The following is a 24,072-nucleotide window of genomic DNA, read 5'->3' as shown; positions in this document are numbered from 1 at the left end:
TATTGTAGTCTTATTTCATCTTTTAGTTAGTGGTACAAGCCTTTCTTTCTTCTCCACCCTCAGCAAACAAAGTATAATTATTTCCATATTTCATATTTTTATCCATACAGAAATATGGCAGTTCTTCAAGAGACTTAAATATTGATAATTAGAAAATAAAGACTAGAAGGGAATGGACATAGGAAGCCAGTTGCACAGTGTTTCAAATAAGCATACTGGATTTTAACCTTCTTTGTCTTTGAAGGCTGCTTTGGAATTTTTTGATTCATTCAGTCAGTATCCCCTTGAGTCCTTATTACTGAGCCTGCTTTCTGTGCTGGGGATACCAGCAGTGAGCATGGAAGGCAGACAGGACTTGTGTTCTTGGGGGGCTTACTTTCTAGTTTGGGGAGGCAGATAAGATAATTTCAGATTTTCCTAAGTATCAGGAATGAAATAAACAGGACAGCCAGATAAATTGGGGGTGGGGGAGCAGTGAGGTTTCATTTAGATAATATACTAAAGGAAGGCCTTTTCAAGTAGCTGAGATCAGCAGGATGGGAAAGAAGCCAGCCATGCTGGGGACTGCAGAAGAGTTCATTTGAAGACAGTGGCAAGTGGAAAGGTGCTGGGACTGTAAATGCCTGCCTTGTTCAAGGAACAGAAAGAAGGCCATTGTGCCTGGGAGAGAGTGGTTTGAGATGGTGTTGGACAAGTAGGCAAGGGCCACATCACTTAGTATTTTGAAACTATGGCAAGCCTGATCTTTCATACCTAAATGATGAATTCAGTTTTGTTCCTTTATTAAAAAACTAAATACAGGGGCGCCTGGGTGGCTCAGTCGGTTAAGCGGCCGACTTCGGCTCAGGTCATGATCTCGCAGTCTGTGAGTTCGAGCCCCGCGTCGGGCTCTGTGCTGACAGCTCAGAGCCTGGAGCCTGTTTCAGATTCTGTGTCTCCCTCTCTCTGACCCTTCCCCGTTCATGCTGTGTTTCTCTCTGTCTCAAAAATAAATGTTAAAAAGAAATTAAAAAAAAAAACCAAAGCAACTAAATACAAGATGTTCTAGGAAATAAATAGACCTATTTCTATAGGTAGTTTATATGCTGTTCCTAAAGGAAATCCCAGAGAGGAGCTGTATTGATCACATAATATGCAAACCAAGTTCTGGTTGGGTGTTTGGATCTAACTGGGGTTGGGGTAGTTGTGTTGTCTTTAAATTTAGATAGCTTCGAATGGTGCCTTAATTCATTTTAATGGAAGCAGTGGGTTGGGTTCTTCTTGGTTCCTTTTGTAGACTCAGGTGACTGATAAAATCCAAAATGAAATCATTTTTGGTTTCTTACGTAGAGTTTTATGTGTATTTAAGACAGTTCTCTCTCCCTCTCTTTTTTTAAGTTTGTTTATTTTGAGAGAGACAGTACAACTAGGCAAGAGGCAGCAAGGGAGGAGAGAGAGATATCCCAAGCAGGCTCCTCACTGCCAGCACAGAGCCCGATGTGGGTCTCAAACCCACAAAGCCATGACATCATGACCTGAGCTGAAACCAAGAGTTGGACACTTAACTGACTGAGCCACCCAGGCACCCCAAGACATTTCTTTTTTCCTCAACTTATCTGGTGAAGGGCAGATGTAAATGGAAATTATCAGGTGGTTCTATCAACAGGAAGATCTTACTGGATAGAGACTGTAAACTGCAGAAATAAATATGAATTTAAAAGTGACTTAAAATAGGGGTGCCTGGGTGGTTCAGTCGGTAGAGCATGCATGTAACTCTTGACCTTGGTATTGTTAGTTTGAGCCCCACATTTGGCATAGAGTTTACTTAAAAATAAAAGTGACAAAATAATATTCGATCAGGTTTAAAACTTGAGCATTTGAAAATAGGTAATCTTTTGTTGTCCTTTAGGACGGCACTATTGAAGAGAAGTCCAGTATGGGCCATATGTAATTCTGGATTTTCTAGCAGCCATAAAAACAAACAACAAAAAAAGCAAGCAAATGAAATTAATGGTATATTTTATGTAATATACCCAACACATTCTCATTTCAACATGTAATGTAAAAAATAGCTAGTGAGGTAGTTATATTTTGATTTTTTTGTACTAAGTCTTTGAAATACTATATTCTATACCTATGGCTCATGTCAGTCTGGATCAGGGACATTTCAAGGGCATAGTAGCCATAGATGTATTGGACAGTGTAGTCCTGAGGGCTCATATGTCTGAAGGAACAGAAAAATTAATATGATTTACTTATTGAATGGCATACTCCCATCTTCCAAATACAATTTAAAGCAATGAAAGATTAACATGAAATGAAATAAACTTGAACACATGTATTTTTTTCCCTCTAAACCACTGTGTAATAAACTTGTTTGGAGAAGATGATTTGATCCTAAAAAGACCAATGTTTATAAAAGATACCAAACAACTTCTCTTAAGAGAGTTATAAACGAGCTTGATATAGAACTTGTAAACAGTGGCTGTGCATCAGGGGTGGGATGATAACTTGATGAAGGGAGACCACAGTCCTTCCACTCCTTGGAGTCTGCAGTGTCCATATGCCATTGGTTCTGAATCCCTTTCCAGGTTTTCTCAATAAGAATCTTCCGTGGGTAGCTCATGGTTTGTGGGTTCGAGTCTGCATTGAGCTCTGTGCTGAGGGCATGGAACCTGCTTGGGATTCTGTCTCCCCCCTCACTGCCCCTCCCTGCTTGCTCTCTCTCTAAAAAGTAAATAAACAAAAAAACCTTTAGATTTGATAAATAGACTTCTCTTAAAGCTCTAGAGGTGATTGCAGTATGCACTATTGGTTAAGCCGAAGCTATTAGTAGTAATAACTTCATTTTCTTTTAAATGTTTACTTTCGAGAGAGAGAGTGTGCGTGCATGCAGGGAAGGGGCAGAGAGACAGAGGGGGAGAGAGAATCCCAAGCAGGCTTCACGCTAGTGCAGAGCCTGAAGTGGCGCTTGATCTCACAACTGTGAGGTCACGACCTGAGCCAAAATCAAGAGTCAGATGCTTAACTGACTGAGCCACCCAGGTGCCCCATAATAATTTCATTTTAAAAAATAATTCAGTGTCGGGCGCCTGGGTGACTCAGTTGGTTCAACACCCAATTCTTGATTTCGGCTCAGGTCATGATCTCACACTTCCTGAGATTGAGCCCTGTGTTGGGCTCTGTGCTGGTGGTGCAGAGTCTGCTTGGGATTCTCTCCTCTCTCTCTGCCCCTCCTCCTGCTCATGGGCTTGCGCGCGCGCGGGCTCGCGCGCGCTCTCTCTCTCAAAATAAATAAACATTAAAAAAAAAAACACAGTTAAGTGTCATGATTGGCTGTTTAATTCAGCTTTTAAAAAGGTTTACCATAATGAGAACTAGAAGGAGGCCATAGGTCATTAGTTAACAGGCTATAGTGCCTTTATTAAGTTAGAAAAGCTGAGATTTCCTCTAAAAAATGAGAAGATATTCCCCAGTGGTAACATATACTCATTTAAAAGTGGAACTAAAATTGCCGTTACCCTCCCCTAGGGATATAGGAGAACAGTCTCTGGGGTGAATTGAAGATTATTTAAGCTACTGACTATGCATATACTGTCCATTCTGTTTTTCTAATGATGAAAGATTAATTACATAGAAGATCCTGATTAGTAGACACCCATTGGACTTAAGCAAATTCTCAAGAGAAAATACCACAAATTGCCTACACTGGGGGATATTGTGGTGAACAAGTTCCAAATGAATGGCCCCTCAGCTTGCTGTTGATTTTCTCTGCTAACATCTAGCAGCAAAGGGATTTGTTCTCCAAAGGTCATGACCTTAGAATATGACCTTTTCTTGCTTCTTTATACCTCTCAGTGCAATACATGCTGATTTAGCTAGAAAAGGTATAAAGCACTTTATTGTTCTGTGTAGGAAGATACCTGATTACTTATTACTAATAACAAGAAAATAGAATTCAGTGGTGAAATCTGTTTGCTGTCAGAGAAAGTTCCTCAGTATCTCCCTCTCACCACTCTGGGGTTGTAGCTGAACAGAGCTTGTGGTGTGAACTTATCTGCTATGTGCCAGGCAGTTTATGTGCACTTACTTAGTTCCCATGGTGGTTTTGTGAGTGGTAGGTCATTTTTGGAAGATTGGGGAAATATCTTACCCAGCTAATGAATGGAGCAGCCAGGACTGGAGCCTAGTTCTTTTTTGGTGCCAAAGCCACAGAACCTGGTCCTGTATTAGAAAGTGGCTCTCAGGGGTGCTGTCCATTTGAGACAGGGCATTTGAGATTGATAATTTACTTCAGATTCTCTCCCTTAACATCCACCTTTATGTGCATCTTGAAGCAAGCTTAGATTGTGGAAAACACTGAACGAAACCTGGATTCTAGTGCTAGCTTGGTTGCTTGCTGTGTGTTGGGGTTCCCTTGCCATTGAACAGGAATTTCCCAGTCATCTTCTGCTTTGGTCTTCATAACCATGAGAGAGGGATACCAGATCCCCCTGCTTTTTTTTGTTTGTTTAAAAAAGTTTTTGTTTGAAGATAGGTTTAGACCATTGCGTGGATGGTACAAAATCCTTGTATGAGTTTGCTCGGGCTGCTGAGAGAAAGTACAAACTAGGCGACTTCCACAAGAGCAGTTTATTGCCCTGCAGATCTGGAGGCTCGAAGGTAAAACATCAGGGTGTTGGCAGGGTTGCTTCCTTGGCATGGAGATTGCTGTCTTCTTCCTGTGTCTCTTCACATTGTCTTTCCTCTGCATATCCCTGTGTCCAGATTTCCTCTTTTTGTAAGGACACCAGTCCTATACCTCAATGGAGGTCCTATCTCCAAATGAGGTCCCATTCTGAGGTACTTGGGGTTAGGACTTCAACATATAAATTCTGGGGGTGAGGGTAAACAATTCAACCCATAATAGTTCCTATATTCCCCTTACCCAGTTCCCCCCTTATTTTTTTTTTTAATTTTCTTTTCAGTGTTTATTTTAATTTTTTTTTTAATTTTTTTTTTTTTAACGTTTTATTTATTTTTGAGACAGGGGGAGACAGAGCATGAACAGGGGAGGGTCAGAGAGAGGGAGACACAGAATCTGAAACAGGCTCCAGGCTCCGAGCTGTCAGCACAGAGCCCGACGCGGGGCTCGAACTCACGGACCGCGAGATCATGACCTGAGCCGAAGTCGGCCGCTTAACCGACTGAGCCACCCAGGCGCCCCTCAGTGTTTATTTTTGAGAGAGAGTATGTGCATGCATGTGCACAAGCAAGCGGGGGAGGGGCAGAGAGCAAGGGGGACAGAATCCGAAGCAGGCTCCAGGCTCCGAGCTGTTAGCACAGAGCCCGATGTGGGGTTCAAACTCATGAACTGTGAGATTGTGACCCAAGCTGAAGTCGGGGCACTCAGCCGACTGAGCCACCCAGGCACCCCCCAATTTCCCCTCATTAACACCTTACACCGGTATGGTACATTTAGCACAATTAATGAACCAATAATGATACATTATTATGAATTAAAGTGTTACCCCTGTTTCTAACAACTGAGAAAACTTCAGTTCAAAGAGAAGATGTGACTGGCAAAAGATAGCACAGCTAGTGACATCATTTCTGACTTTACACTGGTGCCTGCAAAAGAAAACTCCCAAAGTCACATTGTGAATCTGAAGAGATAGTGAAAAATACTTTCTTAAAAAATGTTTACTTATTTTTGAGAGAGAGACACTCTAAGCATGAGCGGGGGAGGGGCAGAGAGAGAGGAGGACAGAGGATCCAAGGTGGGTTCTGCACTGACAGAGAGCCTGATGCGAGGCTCAAACTCATGACCTGTGAGATCATGAGCTGAGCTGAAGTCGGACACTTAACCTACTAAGCCACCCAGGCACCCCTACTTTTTTTTAAAGCTACTGTGGTTTTTATTTAATTTGCTACTATTTTTTATTTTAGAGGGAGAGAGAGCATGAGCAAGGGAGAGGGGCAAAGGATGAGGGAGAAAGAGAATCCTGAGTAGGTTCCATGCTCCGCGCAGAACCCAATGCAGTGCTTGATCCCACGACCTTGGGATCATCACCTGAGCTGAAATCAAGAGTTGGACGCTTAACCTACTGACACCCAGGTGCCCCGCAAAATACTTTTCTATGTATAATTACAGCACGACAGGGAACTTCTCTCTCTTGCTTGCTGCATCTTGCGTAATGTATAACATAAGAATTAGCATTCAATAAATTCTCATAGAGTGAACAGAGTGTTCCTGGTTCTTGCTGGACAGTGGTATTTTTGGGGAATATACACATACCAGTCTTAACCAAAGTAACTGTAGGCATACCTACCTTTTACTGTTCTTCACTTTATTGCACTTGGTAGACACTTTGTGTTTTGTTTTCTTTTTGTTTTTACAAATTGAATGCTTGTGGCAGTTCTGCATCAAGCTAGTCTGTTGGCACATGTCTCCAACAGTTCTTGCTCACTTCATGTCTGTGTCTCATTTTGGTGATTCTTGCAGTATTCCAGATGTTTTTTATTATATTTGTTATGGTGATCTATGATTAGGGATTACAACTTACTGTAAATTCAGATGATGGTTAGCATTTTTTAGCAGTAAAGTATTTTTTAATTGCGGTGTGTACATTTTTTTAGACACGATGCTATTGCACATTTAATAGACTACAGTATAGTGTAGACATAAATTTTAAAGCAAAACACTTGACTCACTTTATTACTGTGGTCTGGAACCAAACCTGCAGTATCTCCCGTTGTATGCCTGTGTATAGAGATTGTGAATCTTGCTTTAATGAGGAAGCAAGACTAAGTTTTAAATTCTGAAATAATGGTGTATTTACCTTTCTGTTAAGCATCTCAATGCAGTGTCCTATTTTGTTTGTAAAGCCCAACCTGCTACTTATCCTGAAGCCTTAGAAGTTGTATGTCTAGTATTATCCACGTTTCACAAAAGAATAAACTGAAATCTATAGAGATTATTACTTTCTTAAAGTTCCCCAGAATGCCTCTCTTATTCACGTCACTTCCTTTTGCTATGACATTATTAGATAAACCGTACGCTGTACTTACCACACAGGATGCTGGCAAATAAAGTTATCACTTACACACTTGTTATTCCTTCAGAATACCTTTAAGAGGCATACTTATGCTTTATAAGCATATATGCTTATATAAGCATATATATGTGTACATATATATGCCTTATATATACTTAAAACTAATTGGTGTGTAAAATTTCTTATAGGCATTTTATTTTACTAGGGACCTAAGTTCATTATTTGTGTGCATTTTTCAGAATTTTCAGGCACTGATTATGTTGCCTTCTGTGAATGAATATCCCACTAGTTAAGACTTTCATATGTTTTAATTTCTGATTAAAGGAGAAATAGCGGTTTGATTAAAAGAGTGAATAGAGGTGTTTCCTAGCAAAGATTTATCACTGTGGTCTTAAATTAATATTTTCTCCAATGTCCTAGCAGGCAAGCAAGCAAGCTTTATGAAACTCTGATTCCTGTATGGAAATCAGGTTTGAAATAATTAGTGCCTCTTTGCCTGCTGTATTCTGTGCAATAGGGAAAAATACATATCATTGAATTTTTCCTACCTTTCCAAGTTATTCAGAAGTAATATGGTCCTGTTCCTTTAAAAAGTGAAAGATGGAAGGGGTGGAGCTTGCCATGTCATTGAGACAAGAAGTGAATTCAGTCACTGAAGAAGAAAAAGGAAATGTGACCTCTTGCTGGCTCTGTGAGGGGACGAAGCTAGCAGCAGTGTCCCTCACCCTGACAGGATTCTGTAGCAGAGCCCAGACTCGTTCTGGGAGCTCATCTTTACCGAGTGAGGTTGGTGCTGCCTGAATTTGGTATAGGTGGCTTCTCCCCGATGCAAGTGATAAGTTTTTAAGTACAGTTAGAAGGTAAGTGGTTTCAGGGGTGCCTGGGTGGCTCAGTTGGCTAAGCGTCTGACTTCGGCTCAGGTTGTGATCTCACGGAGTGTGAGTTCAAGCCTTGTGTTGGGCTCTGTGCTGACAGCTCAGAGCCTGGAGCCTGCTTTGGATTCTGTGTCTTGGTCTGTCTCTCTCTGCCCCTCCTCTACTCATGCTCTGCCTCTCAAAAATAAATAAAAACATTAAAAAAAAAAAAAAAAAGTAAGGGGTTTCAGGCAGATTGGCTAGTTTTTATAAAGGAGTAGAATATGATGTGAATCTTAAATGATTTCTTTTACAGTAAATCTCAGAGTTGATAGGGGATGGAAGGATGAGATTTTTTTTTTTTTTTAATGTTTTTATTTATTTTTGAGAAGAGAGAGAGCATGAGCAGGGGAGGGGTAGAGAGAAAGAGGGAGACACAGAATCCAAACCAGGCTCCAGGCTCTGAGCTGTCAGCACAGAGCCCAGTGTGGGGCTTGAACTCAACAAGTCTTGATATCATGACCTGAGCTGAAGTCGGAGTGAGCCACCCAGGCACCCGGATGAGATTCTTTTTTAAAAGCTGAAAGTTTAAGCTATTCCATTTAATTCCAGGTTTGTTTGTTTTTAGTTTATTTACTTAATTTTGAAGGAGAGACAGTAGGGGAGGGGCAGAGAGAGAATCCCAAGCAAGCTCTGTGCTCTTAGCACAGAGCCTTATGCAGGGCTTGATCTCATGACCCTGAGATCATTACCTACGCTGAAATCAAGAGTTGGAAGCTTAACTGGCTGAGCCACCAAGGGGCCCCTAATTCCAGTTGTAAGATATACCTGAAGTAAGGATGAGGGATGTCCTCCTAAGTTTGTGTGGATTTTCAAGCTTTTTGACAGTAGGAAACTGTTCCAAATCATCATTTTATTGAAAAAACAGTCACAGAGAGGTAAAAATACTTGCCCCATGTAAGGGTTTCTGGGTTTATTAGCATTAATTTGGTTTTGGTAAATTTCCCTCATTTAAGGTGCTTGTGCACTTGCTTGGTGCCAGTTTTTTATTTTTTTTTCCAGCCTTTCATTGCTCACCAGTGTCAGTGAAAAAGATCAGTTCTGCCCTCCCCTGGGGGCCTTGATATTTTGTGGGGAGAGGGAAGGAAGAAAGCAGTTTATAGCTCAACAGAAGACTAGAGCAAGTCTCTTGTATATTAGCTGACTGGTGCTTGGGCTTAGAAGGAGGGAAGTTAAGACTTTTTCTCAGGTAGGATGGGCTCCCTGCTGGATACACCCACAGAATCTGTAACAGATCATCTGGTGGCTTTTGGAGATGAGTTTTGTTCCAACAGGTCAGGGCAGCCCAAAGCATGCAAAGTAAATAGAAATAACTTTTAGAAAGGAATTCCCTATTTCCCTCAAATGTGAAGTGACAGCAAAAAGTCACTTTTTTCTTTATTTGCTATTCAGCTTGGTATGGATTTTTTTCTTTATTTAAAAAAAAAAATTTTTTTTTAACGTTTATTTATTTTTGAGACAGAGAGAGACAGAGCATGAATGGGGGAGGGTCAGAGAGAGAGGGAGACACAGAATCCGAAACAGGCTCCAGGCTCTGAGCGGTCAGCACAGAGCCCGACGCGGGGCTCGAACTCACGGACCGCGAGATCATGACCTGAGCCGAAGTCGGCCGCTTAACCGACTGAGCCACCCAGGCGCCCCATGGATTTTTTTCTTTAAAAGAATTTTTTTTTTTTTTTAATTTTATTCTCAAGTTTGTTAACATACAGTATAATCTTGGGTGTGGATTTTCTAAGAGACAAATACTTTGGAGTTCTCATTTGCCATCCAAAGAAACACTAGGGATAGGAAAGAAAGAACAGAGATTGAGTTTTTGAGCACTTGGAATTGAACTCTTGTGGATAAAAGCTGGCCTAGTATTTCTAGTATGTGTAGTTTTATGCTAGGCTGGCCATTCCTTAATTGCTCTACTTTTAAATTACTTCATAGCTCACCCTCAGAGAAACTTCTTAATGCTCACTTAGACATATTGTCCGTGTGTCTATGGATAACTGACATGTTAGTTTTTTATGTAGTGAAAACAGTACACACAGTTTGGCCTTTTGTTTCTGCAGTTAACCCTGACATAAGAACCGGGGGCCAGATACGGTTTCTCCAAGGGTGTGGGCTTTGCTGGCTGGCTTTTATCCCTCTCGTTTCTGGGTACAGACTGCATGATTTCTGTGAAGGTTGCCAAGCTGGTTCCTCCTACTGTTAGGACAGTTGGGAATTTGTTTTGTAAACAGGTCCATTGTTAGCATAAATATATATGCTTTCATTAATAAAAGTTATTTTTAGGGAAGTTGATAATAAGGCTGACATAAAAAGGCACATCGGGGAAAAAAAAATGACAAAGTTGTATTTTCCTAAATACCAAACAGTTGTAGTGAAGTCACCAGTTTTACAGTGGATTTTGGACTCTGTAGAATTAGAAACCTTGGGTTGGGTTTTTTTGGGGGGTTGCTAATCAGACATACAGTTTGTTAATATGTATTTTCTACTTTCTCATCGTGATCTTCTCAGCTGTTATGAAGTATTCACACTTCTAAAAACAAGTTGATGAAACAGCACACAATGGGAACGGTATTTTGGACTACTCATGTCCTGGAATTAGGAGATAGTTTAGGGTTGCACTTTGGAATTTGCTTTAGATGTGTTTGAACTTAAATCAGAGTGATTGTTACTTGCTGATAAATGATTCTTCTTTTAGACTTATTTGTAGAGCACACAAGGAGAAGCATGTAGAGGTGAGCGATTTGGGTCTCTTCATTGCATATCTGGGTTTTGATTTTTTTTTTTTTTTAAGATTTTATTTTTAAGTGGTCTCCGCACTTAACGTGGGGCTCAAATTCACAACCCCAAGATCAAGAGTCACATGCTGTACTGACTGAACCAGCCAGGCATCCCAGGTTTGTTTTTTTTATTGAGGTATAATTGACATACTCATTTCAAGTGTACAACAGGGGTGCCTGGGTGGCTCGGTCGGTTAAGCGGCCGACTTCAGCTTAGGTCATGATCTCACGGTTCGTGGGTTCGAGCCCCGCGTCGGGCTCTGTGCTGACCGCTCAGAGCCTGGAGCCTGTTTCAGATTCTGTGTCTCCCTCTCTCTCTGCCCCTCCCCTGTCAATGCTCTGTCTCTCTCTGTCTCAAAAATAAATAAACGTTTTAAAAAGAAAATTAAAAAAAAAGTTTAATTTCAAGTGTACAACATAATGATTTGATATTTATATTTGTAATTTTTTTAATATAAGGAGTCTCTTGTTTTTCGTTCTTTTGTTTTTTGTTTTCTGTTTTTATTTCAAGGGAAAAGATACAGGAAAATAGCTGCAGAGACTGGCTACATTCACCCAAATTTGTTAGCATTTTGACCATAAGTAGAGCCTACCTGCAGAGAGTTGATGGTTTTTGAAGCTGGGTGGTGGGCACACTTGGGTTCCTTACACTGTTCTATTTTTGAGTATGAATCAACACTTCCATAATAAAAACATTTTAAAGAAATAGAACTCAGTTGACTGTAAAGCAAGCCTTTCCTAACCCTCTCTAAAGTCCTAAAAGAATAAAACAATTCCAATGTGATAAGACTTTCTCAAATGGACTTCGAGTAATTACAGTGCAGCTTTATTTATTTAGGGTCATGGAAGTTACTATTTTAGATTTTTTAAAATATCTCAGAAGAAGGTAGATAGGTGTGTGATTCCACATTAAAGATGAAAGAATCAACCCATTAATTCCAGAATGTCAACAACTTTTATGTTTAGAATAATGGGGTGAAGTCATCTGTAGAATGACCAGCTAAGAGAATTATATATGTAAAGTAAGAAGCTGTCATTCTATGTCCCTCATTTTATGTCTCTCGCTTCTCCTGCCCCCTTCCTCTTAAATCTTCCTTCCTGCTCTGCAGAGGTAACAGCTGTTAACAGTTTGCTGCATGTGCTTAAGTAGGTACATCTTAAATGTACATCTGCACCCACATATTACACATTTTTAAAGAAGTTCTACCAAATTCCGTAGAATTCAGTATGTATGTATGTATGTATTTATTTATTTTTAGGATTCAGTATTTATTTATTTATTTATTTATTTAAACGTTTATTTATTTTTGAGACAGAGAGAGACAGAGCATGAACGGGGGAGGGTCAGAGAGAGAGGGAGACACAGAATCTGAAACAGGCTCCAGGCTCTGAGTTGTCAGCACAGAGCCCGACGCGGGGCTCGAACTCACGGACCGCGAGATCATGACCTGAGCCGAAGTCGGCCGCTTAACCGACTGAGCCACCCAGGCGCCCCTAGAATTCAGTATTTAAAGTTTAAGAATTTCAGCACTAAACTTCCGAATATATTAAATTTTTTTTTTAATGTTTGTTTATTTTTGAGAGAGACAGTGCAAGTGTGGGATGGGCAGAGAGAGAGGGAGATGGAATCTGAAGCAGGCTCCAGGCTCTGAGCTGTCAGCACAGGGCCCGACGCAGAGCTCCCAACACACAAACTGTGAGATTATGACCTGAGCCAAGTCAGATTCTTAACTGACTGAGCCACCCAGACACCCCCAGAATAATTTTGATTTTATAATCTAGGCAAGGTCAAGTCTTTTATTATTTTTTTAGGTTGTTTAAGCAATAAAATTGCCATTCTCCCCAAAGGCCCTTTCCCACCTTTAGGAAGGTACTTAATGCATGTGTGATTATTCTTCTCTATAAGTTTTAGAATCTCAGAATTGAAATTAGTATTATATTTATTAGCTTACTTAATAATTTAAGAGAGCCAGTTAATAGAGTTGATTATTAAATCTGTAAATATAATACTAATTTCAGTTCTGAATGGAAATCAGATCAGAGACCCCCTTCATTGTCATTCTCCCCAAAGGCCCCTCCCCCACCTGAGTTCAGTTTCTTCAGGGATGTGGGTGGGGTGTGAAGCCTTAGCAAAGTGTTACCCTAGAGATACCCCCAGCTGCTCTTGATTCTGTTTCTGTCTCTCACTCAGGAGAGGGATAATCTCCAGAGGAAAGCATAAAATAGTAAACATGTGTAATGTTTCACCTGAGCCCTGCTTTCCTAGCCAGAAGTATCCAGAGGCATACAAAGCACAAGTCAGACCATTGCTTTGTTCACAACTTTTTATGAATGGTGAATTTCTTTCTTGGTAGTTTTCCGTCTATCTTTTCTTTATCTTAGTCATTTTGTGTCTTGTTGACCAAGAATATCTACTTCTTGCACTAGTGACTATTAAAAGCATGGCTTTTTTTTTTTTTTAATTTATTTATTGTATTGAGAGAGAGCGAGCACACGCATGAGCGGTGGAGGGGGAGAGAGAATCCCAAGCAGGCTCCATGCTGTCAGAGCAGAGCCCATTGTGGGATGGGACATGATCCCAGGAACCTTGAGATTATGACCTGAGCTGAGATCAAGAGTCAGATGCTTAACTGAATGAGCCACCCAGGTGCCCCCAAAGCATGGCTGTCTTGACTGGACTTGGTGGCATTGAAGTTTTACTCTGACCTGGCACTAATAAATAGAGTGTCAGTATCTCCCTAACACGGAGGTCAGTTTGGCTTTCTGTACCTTGGAGTAAGATGTAGAAGGGACAAGAAAGAGTGATCTCAACTTCCCATTCAGCAGCAGTGGTTAGCCTATGGTATATACTTAATTCTATCCTGGATTGTATTATTTATATATGATAAACTGCTACTTTGGTGGAGAGCTTGGAGAATGAAGAGGAAGTTTGAAATGTGAAGTGTCCAGTCTTGTGGCTAATGACTTTGCGAAGTGCTGAAGATACAACTGGAGAGCAAATCAGACGTGATCTCCGACCAGCTCATTTTGTAGCCTCCTGGTTTTGTCATCCCAGGTCGTGAAACTAATTTGGTTAGCAACCTTACGGTCCTCAAATGTAGTGCCATCTGATCCGGAAAAGTGTGCTGTCTTCTGGCAGAGCAGAGACTCAGTCTTGGGGTGTATGCAAAGGACAGCCAGTCCAGGCCCATGTGGATTCAGTCCTCAGGAACTTTCTTCATCCTTTTTGGGTTATGTTAGAGATCCATAAACAGTGGAAACTAATTTTCCCTTCCCAAGTGAGGGCCATTTTTTAATCCTAGGTATATTCATGTTTCTTGTTATCAGTCTCTTGTCACATGAAGCTCTTTGTTCTCTACACCTGGCTGTAGCTCTCTGATTTAGGCTCTGTAAAATCACTGATGGCAGAAACATTCCTGCTGTCTTTGGCAAGAGACGACTTTTTGTGCTGGAAGTTCTGAGATTTGTTTTAAGTAGAGCCTGTTTCCATTTTTTTGGAATGTTAGAGCTGGAGATAGGGGTGGGGGAAGAGAGCTGTTTTGTGCTTTAAACATTTCAGCTTTGCTGGTATAAGAATTAAGTTCTTTCAGAGATCATTATGCTTCAGAGATTTAAAAAGTTTTTTTCAAGTTTATTTTGAGAGAGTGAGCAAGAGTGAGCGGGGGAGGGGCACAGAGAGAGGGAGTGTGAGAGGATCCAAGCAGGCTGTGCACTATCAGTGCTGAGCCCAATGCTGGGCTTGAACTCAGGAACCTCAAGATCATGACCTGAGCCAAAACCAAGAGTGGGACACCTAACCGACTGAGCCACTCAGGCTCCCCCAGAGATTCTTACTTTAACTTGACCAGATTCACAGGAGACTGATGGGTACAATATGCAAATGGAGTAGCTAACCTTGAAGGTAATGGTGAGTCACCATATTAAAAACTTCATGTTGGGGCACTGTCAGCATAGAGCCTGCTTGGGATATTCTCCCCCCCCCCCCCTTCTGCTTGCGTGCTCTTTCTCTCTCAAAATAAACTTTAAAAAAGAAAAAAAAAATTCGTGTTTGAATTTTGGACCTATTTAGCTTTGGAACTTTGAGGGTGAGATACCTAACCCCTTAAGTCCCTTTTTTTTCTTGTCTGTGAAACAGGACAGAGCATAGTATTTAATGAGGTTTGTGTGTATAAAATGAGCTAATGCTGAAGGTTTGTAGCTCCTTGTCTGGCATATCTTGGTAAATATTAGCAGTTGTTATTGAGGTTCTCAATTACAAAAAAACAATTTTTTTTTTTTTTTAACGCGGGGCTTGAATTCATGCCCCTGATGTCAAGACCTGAGCTGAGATCAAGAATCAAACACTCAACAGACTGAGCCACCCAGGCATCCCCTAGCAGTTGTTATTGATAAATCAAAGTGCCAGGAATCCGTTTCCATTAGATACATATCTAGCAAGAAAGCCAGTTCGCAGGACAGTCTTTTATGATAGGCAGGTCCATTCAGAGGCCAAACTGATTTAGAAGGATGTTTGATGAATGTATTCTTGGTACAGATTCTAGATGTGTCTCCACCCCTGCAAGCTAGCTCTGCGCCCAATGCAGGACTTGAACTCATTCTAGATATAGAGCAGGAGGAAGTAGATATTCTTTATTTTACCCCCAGGTAAACTCTATGCCCACTGTGGAGCTTGAACTCACAACGGTGACTGAGATCAAGAGTTGTATGCTCTAATGACTTGAGTTAGCCAGGTGCCCCAGAAGCTAGATGTTCTTTTTTTTTTTTTTTTTTAATTTTTTTAACGTTTATTTATTTTTGAGACAGAGTATGAACAGGGGAGGGGCAGAGAGAGAGGGAGACACAGAATCTGAAACAGGCTCCAGGCCCTGAGCTGTCAGCACAGAGCCCGACGCGGGGCTCGAACTCACGGACCGTGAGATCATGACCTGAGCCGAAGTCGGACGCTTAACCGACTGAGCCACCCAGGTGCCCCAGAAGCTAGATGTTCTTAACAAGTAAGCCCATCAAATCATCATAGCTGAATTGCCCTACTTGAGGAAATGATGTATCCTAACTCTTCAGGATAGTCCCAATTTAAAATCCTTTTCCCCATTGTCATCATAAGTGTGTATCCTATAAACTTTACATTGCTGGGGACAAACAACACCCACCCTAGCCTGTCTTAGCCAGAAGCAAAGCAGAAACTTCCATTGGGTTATTTGCTAATTTTCAGGTTTGTACTCTATGGTCCTGTACTTTTAGGTTTCTTTAGATGATTGTTATGGGTCATTAAATTCTAGCTTTCTCTTTCTCTGAACTTCAAGAAGATGCAAATTCTTAATGCTTGTTTCCTCCTTTCAGTATTTATTCGTGACTAAAACTTGTGTGTTTTATAAAGTTAGATCATAGATGTTATGCATTTCAATATTTCAGTGTATCATATGGTATTTACATTTTAAATTAGAGACTTACCTAAAAGAACTCTAAGCCTTATGCTCAGATTCTTGCGTTTCTTTTTGGAGGGTTAGTTTTGGGGAAGATTCCATAGGTGACCGTTCTTATCCATTGTTTTGACCATTAGTTGCCTCTTAGAGGGTGATATTTATTGATCCTTCCTGAAATTCTCTTGGTTTAGAGCTTACTTGGGTCCTGTAACCCAAATTAAACATTAAAATAAATGTTCCTTTGTAACACTGCTGCTTTCTTGAATTAACACTTGGCTTTTCTGTCATGGGTCCTTGGAGTAAGCATTAGTAATGAAAGTTTCATGATGTTAATACATCTGAGTAACTTAGGAAGATAAGACAAAGGCACCTCTATATGCTTCATTGCTGCAAGGAAGCTGCTGGTGCTGGAAGAGGCTGGTGTTTATCAGGAGAATACCTAGGATTTTGGTCTTAAATTGGTTGTAATGTGTATATTGAAATGAGAGTTAGTACCATGCGAAATGTTGTGAATATGCTCAAGGTATGTGAGATCTCTTGAAGAAATCGAATGTCCTGTGAGATAGTAAATGTGATATGGGAATGAGAAAAGAAAAAAAAGGAATATAGTCTGCCCAGCAAAGCCCTCTACAGACATTAGATTAGAGCAGTGGAGCCATTCAGAATAGTTCAGGTGCAGCTATCCAGAGATCAGACTGTTTGTCATAGGCATTTGTCTCTTGCCCAGCTCCCGTTTCCCTATCTTTCCATGGGTTTAGAAAGCTTTAAAGGACTTAGGTTTGAATTGATTTCACATATTAGGGAGGATTTGGGTCTGCTTCATGTTACCATTCTGTTTTTAGGTTATTGTATGTTTGCCTTTAGTTTTTATTTGCTTGACTAATAAAATCCTTTCTTTAAACTTTTTTTTTTTTTTAATGTTTTTATTTTTTGAGAGGCAGAGACAGAGTGTGAGTAGGGGGAGGAGCAGAAAGAGGGAGACACAGAATCCGAAGCAGCCTCCAGGCTCTGAGCTGTCAGCACAGAGCCCGACACGGGGCCTGAACTCACAAACGCAAGATCATGACCTAAGCTGAAGTTGGATGCTCAACCTGCTGGGCCACCCAGGCGCCCCTAAATGCTCTTTCTTTAAAAATAAAGTCTGAGAAGACCTTTTAAAATACGAACCGAATTATTTATGGAGTGAAGGATAGTTGTTTGGTTTATGTGTAGCTTGGTTGTTTGGCATGCAAAGGTTGGAACCCCGTGTGGCCTGTTGAGGTTCTATCTGGCACTACTTAGTTTTAGGAACCCAATCTCCTGCCTCCTTTCAGTAGGCTACCTGCAGGGTTCCAGCCATGGGGTAAATACTCCCATAATGTTTATTCTGGTGAATTCAGCAGATGCCTACAACTTGGCCAAGGTAATGCTGGCATAATCACTTAGGGACACTGAGAAGAAACTTAATCTGAGGTGAGAAGGGAAAAGGAATAATTTAATTCATCCTTTGAGAGTTTTTGATTTAGAGAAGTTTTGGCTTTGTCTGCCAATGTTACTTCTTCTTTGAGTTGAATAATAAGATATGTTTTTAATGATATAAAAGTCATATAATTATATATCTTAATGCCTTCATTTTAAGTACAATGCATCTGTTTTCCCAAGGCCTGTTTATCTGCTTGGTAATTAGAGGAGGGAGTGGTTTGGGTGGGGAAGGCTTGGGGGACTGTGCTCTCAAGTGGCTCTGCGGAAACAGTTTGAAAGTGAACTCTTGCTCCAAGTGACTGAATTGTATCTGAAATAATTTCAAAAAGGCTGTTTGAAATTCTTCTCTTGGGTTTTAAAGAAAAGGTAGGAAAAAAGAGAACAGTAGTCGGATAAACATACAAGATGGAGGAGGAAGACATCTTGCAGCTGCAGAAGGGTGTGTGAGAGAAGATATTGGGACGTGCTCCAAATCTACATGTGCTTGGTATGGCTTTCCAGAAAGAGACATTTTCAGATGCATTAATAGTATCTAAAGAGTTCTCTGGTAGGCCACATTTGGAGAATTCCTTTAAGTTCTGAGTTTCCAATGAAGGAAGACAAACTGGTACCACATCGTCTAAAGACTATTGGAAAGTTGAGGATATTTGGGTCTTACCAGGCCCTTAACTATAGGAGTTTAGAGCCAGGTCCTATGCTTCCGCATCCTTAACATGCCAGGCACATAGTGGATAGTAAGTATTGATTGCTACTTGTTCCGTTGGTGGATTCTTCTATAATGCTGGTGGAGGAACAGCACTCCCTTACCTTCATTGTGAGAAGAAGTTTTTACCCAGATTGTGTTTGAGGGGGTATGTTTTTGCCTGAGGCACGTTTCATAGCCTTGAGCTGCCATATTAAGCCATAGTTCTTCTGTAAGGACTAGACTCTTCTATAGTATTTGAAATGAAACAAGCCTCTCCAGGAAGAGTGGGGTTTGTTGAAGAAGCAGAACTTCCCTTTGGGGAAATTTTAGTTTGAACAGAAATCAAATGCTAGGAATTTGTAACATGTAAAAAGGTGCCAGATTGATTTCCAAGGTGATGTTTGTCCCATTTCCCAATATATTTGTAGAACATGAACAAGGAAGAAATGGTAGAAACAGGAAAAGGTGTGTGTAATCACGTAAAGTCTGAAAGTCTTTAAAATAGAATTGAGAGTTGTTTCGAATGAACTTTGCTGATCTGATCAAATGGCTTTACTTATGTTTGTCCCTACCTTATACTAAAAGGGATTTATTTCTATATGTATTTATGGATATCCAGAGAAAAAACTTCATGTCTTTTGGACATTTCCTTTCCCTTTTTCTTCCTGTAATTTGCTGTTTGTTATTCTTCAGGTGACCACTTAAATGCCAGCTTTTCACCATCTTATCTTCATCATCTTATCTAAATAAAATAAGTCAGTACTACTCTGCATAAGCTTACTAACATTATGTGGTCTTTGTCTTTTAGTAACTACCAGAATTTGTAATTACATCTTTGCTTGCTTCCTTATTTGCTGTCTTTTAGCACCTCTAGACTTTGAGATCCATGAAGGCCAGAATCAGTTCTGCTTTAATTTTAATTTAACTGTTTATCCTCTATTTAGCATCCTCTCAAATGAGTTAAGTAATTCATTGCTTTATCTCCAGCTGTGGTTTCATTTTATCCAGAGTCACTCCACTTCTTTCTCAGAGTATAATGATGTTTTTAAAATCAGTTTCAATTCACGTTTAAAAAGTTTCAGGAGTAGGAGTAAGGGTGGTATCACAGTATTGTGACTCTTAAGCATACTTGTCAATTCTAGTAAGTTTATATTTAGAAATGTTAGGTTTGGCTTTATCTGCATTTAGATGACAAGTTTTTCTTCCTCTTAATGAAAATAAGCTTTGTAATTTTCCAATTTCTGGGGGTGAAATGAGTATTTCAACTAGCTTGCTGATCCTTTTTTTTTCTTTTTTCTTTTTTTTATTGTCCACCTGTTGTGGACAATACCAGTGATCTAAAAGGATTTTTCATTTTGACTTCAGCTAAAATTGAAGATTGGGCAGAGATATCACGAGGCAGAAATAGCCCTAAATTTGTGACAGAAAAAAAGCCATTCAGCAAGACTATACCTAAAATTTGCTGAAGGCCAACCAGAAAAACAAAATGCATTTTCCGTATTCAGTTCCTTTGAATTGCTCAGTTACACCTCCACTTCTTCATCCCTGAATAGCTACTTAGTCCTCTACCCTGGCTTTGTACAGTGACACTTCTGCCAAAAATCGGCTTCAAATGGAAATCTCTTTGACCTTGCTGGAGCACACAACAGTTCAGTCCCTTTGGCAGGGCCTAGACTCTAGGTCTTTGGTTCCCTCATTTAGCAATATCTTACTATCGTTTTTGTCTCTGGCTTCCGAGTGGTTTTCCGTCCTCCAAATCAGGTCTCTTTCCTATGGGTATAGTTATTTCCCCTATGATCTAGTGCGATAGCAGCCTCCTGGACTTGCTTGCCTTTCTACAAACTCTTAAAATTTGTATCTAAAACTGGGGTGTAATAATTAGAGACTGGGGCGAACTTGAACTTGAATTCACGTATTATGAGATCACAACCTGAACCGGAATCAAGAGTCCGCCCTTTAACAGATTGAGCCACCTGAGGAGATGGCTTTTGAGCTAAGATCTGAATAACAAAATCTGAGAGGTAAGGGAGGGTGAAATGTTTGTTGATTATCATTTTCCCTTTACAAGCCAGGGTCAGCATCATAAAAGAATCTACAGCAAAACTGTGAAGCAGTGAGGTGTGATAGAATAAGCCCTAGAATTTTGGCCTGGTTTGGCTATTAACCAGCTTTGTGGTTTTTGGCCGATCCCTTGTTCTTCCTGATACACACAAGCTATAGCCCTTCAACTTTTTGCTCCTTGGAAGTCGCCGCAGTTGTAGTCATAGGGTATAAAGGAGAATAAGTGAGACGGCTTGATAGAGTGCGAGTGTGCCTTGCTGACCAAACTTAGCGGGCTTGTCGGCACAATTCTGAGGCTCTCCATTCATTCATTCATTCCTGCGGGGGAGGAAAAACAAGGAAAAAGACAGTTTTGTTTTTTCATGGGCAAATGACCCCCAAAAAAGGTTGCCTCTTGATGCTAAAGAAGAGCTAAAAGAAAGTGACAGTTCTTCACTTTATAAATTACCTCAGGACTGTGTTTTATGGATTATATTTATATTTATATTTAGGATTAATATCTTCTATTTTACAGGATGTAGTACCATGGTATTAGAGTATTTGAGAATACTCTTGCATTTTTTTTTTTAATTCAAGTATAATTAACATACAGTGTTACATTAGTTTCAGGTATACAATATAGTGATCTAACAGTTCTGTACATTACTCAGTGCTCTTCCTGTCACCTGTTTTACCCATTCCCCCTCTCTCCAGCCTTCACTTGGGTAATCATCAGTTCTCTATGCTTAAGAGTCTGTTTTTTTGTTTATGTCTTTTTTCCTCTCTTTTTTTAAATTAAATTAAATTTGTTTTTCAAAGTTTATTTTTGAGACAGCACGCACAAGCAGGGGGAGGGACAGAGAAATGGGGAGACCGAGGATCCAGAGCAGGCTCTGCGCTGACAGCAGAGGGCTCGAAAACAAGAACCGTGAGATCATCATGACCTGAGCTAAAATCAGACTCTTAACCAACTGAGCCACCCAGGCACCCCTATTTGTTTAGTTTCTTAAATTCCACATAGGAGTGAAATCATATGGTAGTTGTCTTTCTCTGACTTCATGTAGCATTATACCCACTAGATCCATCCATGTTGTTGCAAATGGCAAGAATTCACTCATTTTTATGGCTGAGTAATATTCCATTCCACCACAACTTCTTTATATTTTCACCTGTTGATGGACACTTGAGCTGCTTCCGTATTTTGGCTATTGTAAATAGTGCTGCAATAAATATAGGGATGCATCTGTCTTTTCGAATTAGTGTTTCCATATTCTTTGGGTAAATACCCAATAATAGAATTACTGGATCATAAGGTAGTTCTGTTTCTAAGTTTTAACTGTTTTCCACAGTGGCCACACCAGTTTGCATCTCCACCAGTAGCGCACAGGGGTTCCTTTTTCTCCACATCCTCACCAACATTTGTTGTTTCTTGTGTTTTTGATTTTAGCCATTCTGATAGGCATGAGGTGATAACCTCATTGTGGTTTTGATTTGCATTTCCCTGATGATGAGTAATGTCAAGCATCTTTTTATGTGTCTCTTGGCTGTTTATGTATGTCCTCTTTGAAGAGAAATGTCTGTGTCTTCTGCCCATTTTTTAATTGGATTATTTGTTTTTGGTATTGAGTTGTATGAGTTGTTTATATATTTTGGGTACTAATCCCTTATCGTATGTATCATTTGCGTATATCTTCTCCTGTTCAGTAGGTTGTCTTTTTGTTTTACTGATTGTTTCCCCCACTGTGGAGAAGCTTTATTTAAAACACATTTATTTTTATTTTTAATTTAGAGAGAGAGAGTGTGGAGCAGGGGAGAGGGGAAGAGGGAGAGAGAGGCTCCCAACCAGGCTCCAAGCCCAGCACAGAGCCTGACATGGGGCTTGATCCCGCAAGCCTGAGATCATGACCTGAGCCAAAATTAAGAGTTAGACACTCAACCGACTGAGCCACCCAGGCACCCCATTGTGCAGAAGCTTTTTATTTTGACGTAGTCCCAATGGTTTATTTTTACTTTTGTTTCTCCTGCCTCATGAGACCTATATCGGAAAATGTTGCTATAGCCAACGTCAGAGAAATTACTGCCTGTGCTCTCTTCCAGGATTTTTATGGTTTCAAGTCTCACATTTATTAGGTCCTTTATCCATTTTGAGTTTGTTTTTGTGTATGGTACAAGAAAGTCATTCAATTTCATTTGTTTGCATGTAGCTGTTCAGTTTTCCCAACACCATTTTGTGTTGTTCTTGCACACTTTTTAAGCCTTTTTCTTGGAATGAAATATTAAGGATTTGCCCCGTGGCTTTAAGGCCTAGGGAGTAGAGAAATGGTCAGCTGTTGCCATACACTCAGTAACAAGACATCATTGCATAGAGTTTCTTTTCTTAGAATTGGGAAACCCAGGGGGTTCCTGGGTGGCTGTTGGTTAAGGGTCTGACTTCGGCTCAGGTCATGATCTCACAGCTCATGAATTCAAGCCCTGCATCGGGCTCTGCTGTACTGACAGCTCAGAACCTGGGCCTGCTTCACATTCTGTGTCTCTTGCTGTCTGTCTGCCCCTCCCTCTCCCTCTTTCTTTCCCTCAAAAATGAACATTAAAAATTAAAAAAAAAGAATTGGGAAACCTGTCCCAGGTCTTCTCAATACTTTTAACAGCTGACTTAGTCTGAAAAACTTGTCTGCTTACTGAAAAAAAAGACTATGTGTACCAAATCATTGGTAGCTCCTCTCACTTTGTTAAGTGGTTTATTGTGTTTCCAAGTCAGAGCTACAGGTCAGATTTTCCATTTGCTGCTGTGGCTTGGTTTGTTTGGGATTGTGCTGCTTAGAAATCCTTCCCTAAAAAAAAAATAAAAAATAAAAAAATTGTTTTTAAAGTAAGCTCCATGTCCAGCATGGGGCCCAGTCTCACAACCCTGAGATCAAGAGTTGCATGCTCCATCAACTGAGCCAGCCAGGCACCCCTCCCCCCCAAATTTTATTTATTTTTTAAGTAGGCTTCATGCCCAGGGCAGAGCCCAACATGGGGCTTGAACTCGTGACCCTGAGAGTGAAGACCTGAGCTGAAATCAAGAGTCAGTTGCTTAACCGACTGTGCCATCCACCTGGCCCTAAAAAAATCTTTTTAAATGAAGTGTGAACACCGTAGAAATTCCTCTTGATAAACGGGCAGTGTTTTTAATCAGTCATTTCATTTGTTTAAAAAAAACAATTGTTTCTAAGTGTCCAGAGAAGTTCAAGTTTGCAAAGGTATTCCCTCATTTGTTTGCATCTGTTTTCTACTTTAGGTGTAATTAAAAAGTGACCCTCTCTTCAGAGATGTCAAAAACAAACAAATCCAAGTCTGGATCTCGCTCTTCTCGCTCAAGATCTGCATCAAGATCTCGTTCTCGTTCATTTTCGAAGTCTCGGTCCAGAAGTCGATCTGTTTCTCGTTCAAGGAAGCGCAGGCTGAGGTAAGGGGATGTGATCGTAAATCGGGATAACCATTATATCGGTCAGTGAGGGTCTCTGAAGATGTTTTGCTAGACTCTGTGAGTGTCAAATGGAGTGGGGGGTTGGCTTCAAGTAGAGGGTTGGGCTGTCAGATATTACAGGTTTGTTCAAACGCTGCAAATCCAAATCACCTTTGATTGCCATACTGTTTGCCTAATTCCTTTTCTCCTCTGCCAGCATGTACTGTTTCTCATCTACTTTGGAAGAAAGAGCATTTTGTTTTATTTGAGCTGCTTGCTTCAAATCTCTACACGTGATTGATTTCTTCCTGAGG

General features: G+C 40.4%; 1 protein-coding gene across 3 annotated transcripts in view; it reads left to right on the top strand.

Moving 5' to 3' along the window:
- THRAP3 (thyroid hormone receptor associated protein 3) overlaps nt 1–24,072 on the top strand; it is a 76,071-nt gene that overhangs the window by 32,220 nt on the left and 19,779 nt on the right. For all 3 annotated transcript variants that reach the window (XM_049617501.1, XM_049617499.1, XM_049617500.1), the window contains one exon: nt 23,591–23,758. In XM_049617501.1, the coding sequence (XP_049473458.1) occupies nt 23,622–23,758 (137 nt within the window). In that variant the 5' untranslated portion in view covers nt 23,591–23,621. The remainder of the gene's footprint in view (nt 1–23,590; nt 23,759–24,072) is intronic.

The sequence above is a fragment of the Panthera uncia genome (genome assembly GCF_023721935.1).
Source record: "Panthera uncia isolate 11264 chromosome C1 unlocalized genomic scaffold, Puncia_PCG_1.0 HiC_scaffold_4, whole genome shotgun sequence".
NCBI lineage: Eukaryota > Metazoa > Chordata > Mammalia > Carnivora > Felidae > Panthera > Panthera uncia.
This window is presented reverse-complemented; position numbering and strand designations above follow the sequence as displayed.